General features: G+C 31.4%; 1 protein-coding gene across 5 annotated transcripts in view; it reads right to left on the bottom strand.

Annotated features, from left to right (window-relative positions):
- LOC106463154 (coiled-coil domain-containing protein CG32809-like) overlaps positions 1–9,945 on the bottom strand; it is a 164,870-nt gene that overhangs the window by 75,828 nt on the left and 79,097 nt on the right. For all 5 annotated transcript variants that reach the window (XM_022390582.1, XM_022390580.1, XM_022390579.1 and 2 more), the window contains exons 3-4: positions 5,672–5,870; positions 4,475–4,622 (exon numbers count right to left, since the gene is read on the bottom strand). In XM_022390582.1, the coding sequence (XP_022246290.1) occupies positions 4,475–4,622; positions 5,672–5,870 (347 nt within the window). The remainder of the gene's footprint in view (positions 1–4,474; positions 4,623–5,671; positions 5,871–9,945) is intronic.

Raw genomic sequence — 9,945 nt, 5'->3', positions numbered from 1 at the left:
TATGTGCGTACGTAAACGCTAGTGTAGCTTTGTATTGTTAAATAATCTGAATTTTCGAGAAAATCTCCACACTCCTATAAATATAACGAACGCGACCCGCCATAAAACAGTATCTATTATTGGGTTGCTGTAATTAGTGTGCTTCGTAAGCTATAATTGTAATTAACCCTTATTAATCGGGAACTTCAGATATATTGACCAGGAACGTGCATAAATTTCGAATATTACAAACCGTTTAACTTCAGTGGATTCACATCGGACATTAGTTCTTTTACGAAAACATTTTCTAACTTCACCGGTAGGAAACATCGGCGTGTGATCAGTGAATTTCACAGAGCTAGATAGCTACCTATTAAGTGAATTGTATCTACATCAACTCGAAATTAACTCGCTCATCGTGAACCCGCGATAAGACATCAAGGAAGTTTCAGAATAGAAGGAAGACTTTATATTGCTTGTAGGTTTGTAAAACTTTTGTATATAAATTATTGTTTCTAATAATTATTTGTAATTGTAAATCGTATTATTGCTTGTGTATTAAAAAAAAAGAAAAGTGTGTATCAATCTTGTTGGCAAATATCATAAATTTGATATATATCGTCATTTAGTTTACTACTAAATTTAAACTCTCATTTAGCTCGATTCAGATGATTCAAAATTGTAATATATAACAGTAGAAACGTTTACATTTTTAAGTTGAAAATTGAAATCAGTTCATTTTTCACGGTGTTATGTCAAATAGTCTGAGTAAAAAAAATGTATGTATTGAAAATATTTAAGACGAAAATTAACATCAGTTAGACTTATTTCAATACCAGTAAGTTATAAGGTGAATCATAAATAATATATTTGAAAGGGACGGGGCTTTTCATGACTTTCTGAGACACCGCAGATATAAGGTAAATAAACATCCATCCAACGAGACGACTACTTACCCAGACGTTGCTGATTGCAGCAGATAACAGCCCAAAGAACATCTCAAATGAGGGAATGCACCTAACTTGCGTGTTTCACTGGCTCAACTTCTCCAGGAAACAACGAAAAAAAGCAAACTAAACTATGTCTGCATTCCGTGCAGAAAAAAGATGCAAGCAAAGAGCCTAACTCATCATTCTTGTGTTTATTTTGGCAATGGTTTCCTCACTTTAATTACATGGATAGTCTGATTTCTTTGTTGAAGAAGTCACTCACTCATAGCCAAGCAAAGTATGGTCGTTTTACGAAAATAAGCTGTATCTACATAATACGCTTTTTCCGCTTAAGATTTATCATTATGAATGTTCGATATGAAAATTAAATTAAATGTCGAATGGCACAAAAAAGTTAGATAAGGATAAATAATGCATAAGCAAATTATATGTATTCGATTTATTTGTGCCACCTTGATTACAATGTATACAATTTCACAATATCACCGTTTCAAGAGAAGTTAAATAATTATTCTGTTTTAGAAATTTTAGATGCAATTATTTCTCTAAAATAATGCCAAAAGAAACATTACGTCTGAATATTAATTTCGTGTTTTATAATTTTTCAGTTTGCCAAAATTATTCATATTATTTCCAGGTTTTCTATTTTACGATAAACAGGGGAGATGGAAGTGTCAGAGAAATAATGCAAAATTCTCTATCATAAAACAATCAGCATTTCATAAACGCTTAATAATTAAAGTTTATAAGCAAAATAGAGAATGTGGAGTTTTTCTTTTCTCTTATATTTCAAATGCTTATGCAACTTTACAGAGGAAGCTTTGTCTTCGTTGGCTTTTATTTTTCTTCTAACGCTTTCTCTGTGAATCAATAACTTCAGGTACTAATGATTGTGTTATATTATATTATTTGTATATTATTAATACGGTCTATTTTGCAAGACTCGAAGACTATTTGGGCATAACTTAATCTTGCTTCTCCAGTTACTGACACTGAGTACCTCTCAGTGGCTCATCTGCGAGTCTGAAGGCATATAACGTTATAAACCAGGTTTAGATGCTTGTGGTAGGCACAGCACAGATAGCTCATGTTGTGGTTTTGCGCTTAACAACAGGCCAACAATCTGACTCTGAGTTTGTTCTTACGGTATTCATTGATAATAAACTTAGACAATTTTATATACTGCTTTACCTGGTGGAAAGGTTGTTCTTATATACAATAAATCTTTTCTTTCACACTGTCTAAATAGTACAGGAGATTCGAAGACTTCTTACCAAGAGAACTGACTTTCTTACGTCTTACATAAAAATAAGGAAACAAGGAATGCCCCCAGTGGCACAGCGGTATATCTGCGGACTAACAACGCTAGAATTCGGGTTTCGATACCCGTGGTGGGCATAGCACAGATAGTCCATTGCGTAGCTTTGTTCTTAATTACAAACAAACAAGAAATATACATTATATTGCACGATTTAAAGCCAGATGATAACATACTGATAACTATGTGTCTATCTATCTCTCTCTCTCACTATATATATGTATATATACACTATAAGTTTGAAATTATGAAAACAACAATTACAAAGAAAAGACCGTTCAAAGAAATATCTTCCAACGTTAACAATATGTCTCAAATATGTAATAATTGGACAAGGTCCTTTCCAATACTAAGAGATGTGCTACGTTATTTTTCATAGAACGTTATATTCCAATAAACAGTATTTTAAAAAGTTAAAAGTTATTAACAATTTAGAATATATATATATTTGAACTCCAATTATCATTTTGGAATATTTATTGATATTAAAGGATAAGCTTTTGTTTAAATGTTGTTAATTCTATACTTCCCACTATACATTTCCTATGTAACACGCTCACAGAAAAAAACAACTCAGCAAGAAAATACGAGATTTTTCTTTAAGAAAACGAGGAAAAAATTCAAAGAAAACTTGTAAAATTTCGTAAATAGAAGTGTATAACTTCTCTGAATTGAGCACGATTCAATCCAATTCTAAAATAAGTAAAAACATTCATTAACATTAGCCCGCTTTAACATTCATCTCAAGCCTCAGCTCTGTTTATCATTGGCCCTTGATGACATCTTAAACAAAATAAATTGGACAACAATTTTACATTATTTTAGGACATGTCGGAGTACATTACTTTTAATAGGGGTGTCTTAGATTAGCATGTTCTTTTACTCACGTTATCATTTTTCTCTTAGTAGGACCGATGTAACCTCGGTTTAACTAAAAGAAATATTATAGCGCGAGTGAAAGAACATGCTAATTTAAGCTTCCCTATCAAGTCTAATGTACTTGAACATGCTGTTGTTGTTCAATCTAACTTGTTTAAGATGTCAGCAAGGGCCAATGATGAAAAAGCTTCCGAATGAGAGAGCTTGTTCATTCTCAAACTGTGGCCTAAGATCAATATTAAAAACTGTAGCAAATTGATTTTACTATTATAAAAATGTAGTTTGTTGACCAAAAAACAGAAAATAGTATAACATTTTATATTATTATGCTAAATAGGTGTTAAACATCGTTACTTACTTTTCAAAATTGAGTATATTCTTTACGTTCTTAATTCCATAATTAACAATGCATGTATACATTTATGTGAGTGGATGTAAAGAACATTTCAACATATCACACAAGAAAATTGTTATAATATAACGATAAATGTACAAAATATGAGAGAAAGACTTATAGATTTAAACCTCCTTCGAAATTTTCCTTACTTTCCACCTTGAGAAATTATTTTTAACTAAATCTTTTAATGAAAAATACTAAAATATTAATGAACTAATTGAGTTTTTCAAAGGCCATTGTTCGTTTGAAACATTCTGTGAATCTAACCAAATAATTAATATTTAAAAGTTTGTTGGATTTGAAATTTAGCAGTATAGATAATCGGTATCTTTCTTAAACTGATTTAGAAGCTACAGATTTATGTTACTGAGAAAAAAGAAATACTAATAAATATATATAATATTTGTTCTAATTTTTCATCACAATACATAACAAGAAATCTACATCGTGGTCACAGTTAATAATCCTTACAATCACTTAATTAATTTGCTATTTATTATTATTACTTTTGGATATCATTTATCAATTAATTCATACTTTATGTGGTGGTAGAAGCTAAAATCAGACGGTTGGTCATCTTGTTAGAAAGGCAGTTATGCGCCCATTACTTTGCGCCCTCGTTCATATAAACTAATTAGTAATTAGAAGTATATGTTCATATAGGCTACTAGCTATCATTAAGATTGTTATCTAATGGACACAATCGACCCATAAGTGCCTAGAATATACTACTACTATGTGGTGGAGTCGTCAAAAACATACCAATGATACATAATACCATACTGTAATAAGTAACACAAATGAAGTTAGTCCTTGTTCCCTTAACCCTCCCACAACACTATATTCACAGTATTTTACAGCAGCTTAATGAGTTTTGTACATAAGAAGTATTATTTTAATTCACAATATTTTAAGCTGCTCATATAATTTGTTTAAAAAAAAGCTACTTACCTTTGCCCTATGTATATGCTGATGTTGATATTCAGAGTCAAATTCTGGTTCTGAGAAATAACTGAGATCTTGGTCAAAGCTGCTATGCATACCTCCGCTGTTAACGTCTTGTTCGTAGATTCTCAATACCGACCGGTCACGAATATCACTGTAAAAATATTTCAGCATTTCTAAACATAAATCTAATATATCTACACAAACATTTTTAAACCAATATGAAGATCGCTGAACTAATATTTCAATATATCTAAATGGATATTTATCCCAGACTGGACTATGCAAATAAGTCACATATTTTAGTCAACATCTAATATTTCTATATAAATTTTGAAACATTATAAATCAAATTACCGAGGTTGAAGCTCGTTATATTAAAATTATTTTGAATATGCAAATCAGCAAATCCGTGACAACAGCAGTCGGTATAAAGTCGCCTTGAAATGGGAATGTATCATAATTTAATTTTGACTTTATTTGGCATTTTATAGTTAGTTTGACGGCACCGAAAATCGAATGTTTTTGTGAGGAATATGTATCAGCCCTTTCTGATTAAAAATATTCATACACTCAGATAGTATTTCGTAGCTACTAATAAAGTGAGTTTTGTTGCCTGGTGAGTTAAGATGTATATTTATTGTAAGCAAAAAATCAATACTTGTTTAAAAAAGCTTCAACAATCCTAAAACATGTTTTCTATTGAAATGATGTACGTCATTACTGTATAAATATTTAAAGAACACCTAAACTACTGTCTACTATATCTCTATATAAATGTTTCAAAATTATCTTTAAGAATATTGTGCATTATACCAGTTATATTGTCAGAACAACAATAACAACATCCTTATATGCATAATATGTTGTGAAAGAAAAACGAGAGAAATATAAACTCAATTACATAAATCGGTATTCATGAATACTTGAAGAACGTTAATATAATATGTGAAATCCCACATTTACAACAGAACATAAAATCAAATTGCAATATGCTATAATTTCTAAATACATAGTTTTGTATGCAAACCTACATATATATATATTCATGAATATCTAATATCGGTATTACCTTGAGTATTGTTCGAATAAGATAATTTGCAGACCAGTAATATATAGTTTTCCTCAAGCATTATATACATATGCATTCGTAAAAAAAGACAGAAAGAAAGTGTGTCAAGATAAAAATGGTCGAGGACTCACCGTAAATCTTCGAGTTCATAAAACATGTCCTTAGAAGGATCATGTATGTAGATATGAAGGTGAGGTGAATCTAGGTATTCCATGGTTAGTTGTTTGGGGAAGGAGCGGACAAATAGTGCCTTCACTGTATCTAGGGTAGTGATTTCATTGGGTAGAAGCGCTCGTTTTGTTTCGCTGCGATACTGAAGGAACACCATTCCTGAGAGAAACATATAGAATTAGGTCGAGAAATAACTATGTACCATGTAACTCTGTAAACTTATCATTGTAAAGGGGTAGAGAAGTTGAAAACCAACGTGTTCAAATCTATGTATCATTTGAACAAGGTACACGTATAAAACTAGAAAAGATATAACTCTTTATTAAAGACAAAAAGTCAAAATGAAGCAGATCAGAGCTGTAAATTTACATTTATATCAAAAAATTCATATCATCAGAAACTCATTACTCCGTGTTAAAGAAGAAAAAATATAAACCTGATTAAATCTGTTTACCTTTATATAAACCTGATCAAATCTGTTTACCTTTATACCAAAATGATGATACTAACTATTTTAACTAGAAGTTAAAAAAAGAAGCAAAATATGAATAGAACTAGGGTTGTTCAATTATTTAAAATTTATCGTCAAAGATTACATGATATATAGTATTATTATCCAAACTTAAATTTAATAACTATTCATTTAAATTCATCGTGAAGATTGAAATGTTATCTAAACCATTATTTTTTAAAGGTCTCTCTTATAACTGTCGAACCAATTATTAGCAAAGCTGACATGCACCCTTGGCGCCTCCCAATGAGTGACATATACTGTCTGCTATCGGATGTGACCCTTCTATGATACCTCCAGAGGCCGCTATATCTTCTACGTGCATTGAACGGGTATGTCAGCTAGTATTTCTATATTTTAGCTTAATATTTCATTATTTTATCTATAAGCTATGTTAATAACGTAATTTAAACAGCTCAAGTTTTAATCGTAAGGTAACCAGTTTCTTTTCTTTGAATAAATTAATTAAAATGCTTAATAGGATACACACATATATCTTTTATAATAATGTATATATATTTTTACTCTGTCCATAATAATCTTTCCGCGTCAATATCAAGTCTGATACTTAAGAGACCCATCATCGTGTGAGCTACTGTCTTTAAAAAGAGTCGAAATGTTCATTGATAAAGTATCTTAGCTATTAAATACAGTCGGCGTATTTGCTTGTTAAATGCAAAATTGTTTCACTAAAGTGAATGTAGGTTTATATAGGGTTAAAGCCAATGCATTAAGTTTAATATTTATTACTATATTTTCAGTGGCCAGTGATATATATACATGTATATGACTTTCTTTTGATACAAGCAATTTAATTGTTGTAACTTACCAGCCTGAAAAGAGCAACAAAAATTACACTTTCTATAATTATTACTTTTAACAAAACAACAAAAAGAACGATCCTGAAAGTACTTTCTTTTAAGAGTAATTTCTCTAATTTAGTGTTAGCTAAATATTTTGTGAATAACGTAATTAACAACACATGCAACTTCTTTAACAATATACAAATAATGCAAGGGAAATATTTAAAGGGGTCACATTTCCATAAATATATATATTTACTATATGTTTACTATAATATAGCAAATGAAACCAATGATTCTGGTAAAAAATGTGCGTCTTTTCTCTATGTGTGCTACTCAGCGGTTATCTAAAGTTTTGATTTTCACCCTCTGGTTAATCACGGTTGTGAAGCATTATAGTAACAGCCTCTTTTTACTTGTTCTATATAACATCATTAGAGAGAATGCTGACATATGTAAACTCCATGATAAGATCGTTAGTTTTGGTATAAAACTCTATAATGTAAGTGTTCATAATTGAATGTCCTGTTATTGTTCTTCATACGTGCATACAGCGGGCGTATATTTTCTTCAGTATCAATGAGTAACTTTTTGATCATTGTTTCGTTATGAGAAGGTTTGTTAACAATTGATTCTTGAAGAAGTTAACTAATATCCATTCCAGTTTTGTGCCTTTACAACTGTTCGATGTTAAAATTTCTCCTTGACATTTTATACTAAATCTGTCCTTTTCTTATGACAGGGCTTTATTGCAGGAAAAAAGCGCGTTAATCTCATATTTTACACTATACCAGAAAATTATAAATAGGCAAAGGTACGATCAAAATCGATATTTCATCAGTTATGCGCAAGATTTTATTTTTCCTGTTTCGAGAATACACAACTCTTCCGAATATTTTGCACGTGCTTTTCACTTTGGTAAGATATGATCTAATCAAAAAAACCTTAGGTGTGAAAAAAAAGGTGCGATCAAAAAAACAGGATTGAGTGTTTAACTTAAAGGAATGAAATCAAAATTGGCGGCCAAACTGGGAGCTACACTTATAGCACTGATAAGTATTTTACAGCAAACATTCATTCATTAGTTAGCTTGGACGCGTTTTTTGTTCAACTTGGGCATGATGGTGGGTAAAACAAAATACGAAGCCTAGATATCGTGACTTTTGTCAATACACTTCAACAAACCACAACAAGTAAGAAAGTGACACTCGATAATAATCCCCATTAGCTTTAGGATCGCAACCCTATTATTTGGAACAAACTTTACAGAACCAACCAGATTCTTTAAAATATATGGTGGTAGTTTTCCTCTCTAAAACAATGTTAATAGCTTCGTTGGGAATTTATATTAACGGTTTCTTGTCATCACCCACATGCATTCGATACAGCGGTATCGCGCATCATTATCTATGCTAATTGCTTAAGCTAATATCACGTGACGCTAAACGCTCTTTAATTAGGATAATTTTATAAAAATAAGTAAATATTTGTTGAAAAGTTGACAATGAATAATCAATAAGAACCACCCATCCATATGATTATTTTGAAAACTTGAGCTAAAAACTGATAAACTAGTTTGCTTGGCCAAACCAATATTTATGTATCTGCACCTCCTTTTACCTTACAGTTGTGCTGCTCTAAATCCGCTGTCTTTAATCCAAATGACAAAACTAAAAAGGTTCACTTTTACTTTTAGGTGAAGCTGTAGTAAAAATGTTAGACCGATAGCTTACGTTACTTTTTGCGTAGGCGTGCGCAAAAATTTCCGTCAAATTTGAAAGGTTTTGTTGAATAACTTTTTACATGTTGAATAACTTTCCTAATTGTAGGTTGAAAAGATCTATTAGTGTATAAAATTTGAAAAACATCCATGAAAGTTAAACATGTTTTTCTATCAAATAAAATTTCAGTACTTTTGGTGCAAATAAAAAATATAGGAAGAAACTCAATCACAATTGGAGATGTTATATCTCAGGTATTTCTTAATGGATTGCCTTGAAACTTGATATGTAAAATAAGTGTCTAGTAGAGCACATACACTAATAGTAGGCGATAGTTTGAATTACCGCAGTCCGAGATAACGAAGGTAGAAAATCGCTAAACTATCACTTCTGTTAATAACACACAATGTGTCCGGCAGCGAGTTGTTTTGGCCGCACGATACACTACCGCATGTCTTGATCATTTGCTGTTTTAATGATCGTTTCAATTTTGGATTATTGTTTCCATTTAACTACATGTAGTAAGTACAGACTGTCAAATCTGGTCAAATGATGAAAATAAAGAACCAAGTAGCAGCTCATATCCAGGACTTTGGTAATACCGTGAAAGAACAACTACGCTATGAAATGTTTATTATTAAGCACAAAGTAACACCATGGACTATCTGTACTGTGCCCATCACGAGTATTGAAACCCAGATTTTAGCAATGTGAGCCCCCAGACTTACCATCAAATGTATGTACGTTTTTTGAGATTATTGAATTTAGCATAGCGTTTACAGCACACTCCACCAATATCACACATCTTGGACAGAAATAAAAATAAATCCGAAAACGAAAAGATACGTAAATGATCTTGAGTGACATGGTTGTCACAGTGCTCCAACATGAAATGCCAAAATGCTAGAGTCCAGTGAAAAGTCTACATACGAATTCCTAAACATTTTGTCACCTGTGGATGAGCAGTTTCAATCACGTAATCACAGAATCTCTCATGGGATAGCATTATTCACCATTCTATAGAAAATACTGTTTTATTCTCCGTCTTGATACATTGCCGAAATGTCTTAAAGACCATGTTACTCAACTGTTCCCAAACACATGAACTACACTGAGATATCCATATCAGTGTGGTACCAAATATATGTACACAGCATGGTCACAAATAAATAGACGCCACCTTTTCAGAAAAAATGAAC

Source organism: Limulus polyphemus, unplaced genomic scaffold, assembly GCF_000517525.1.
Source record: "Limulus polyphemus unplaced genomic scaffold, Limulus_polyphemus-2.1.2 Scaffold1337, whole genome shotgun sequence".
Taxonomy (NCBI): Eukaryota; Metazoa; Arthropoda; class Merostomata; order Xiphosura; family Limulidae; genus Limulus; species Limulus polyphemus.
This window is presented reverse-complemented; position numbering and strand designations above follow the sequence as displayed.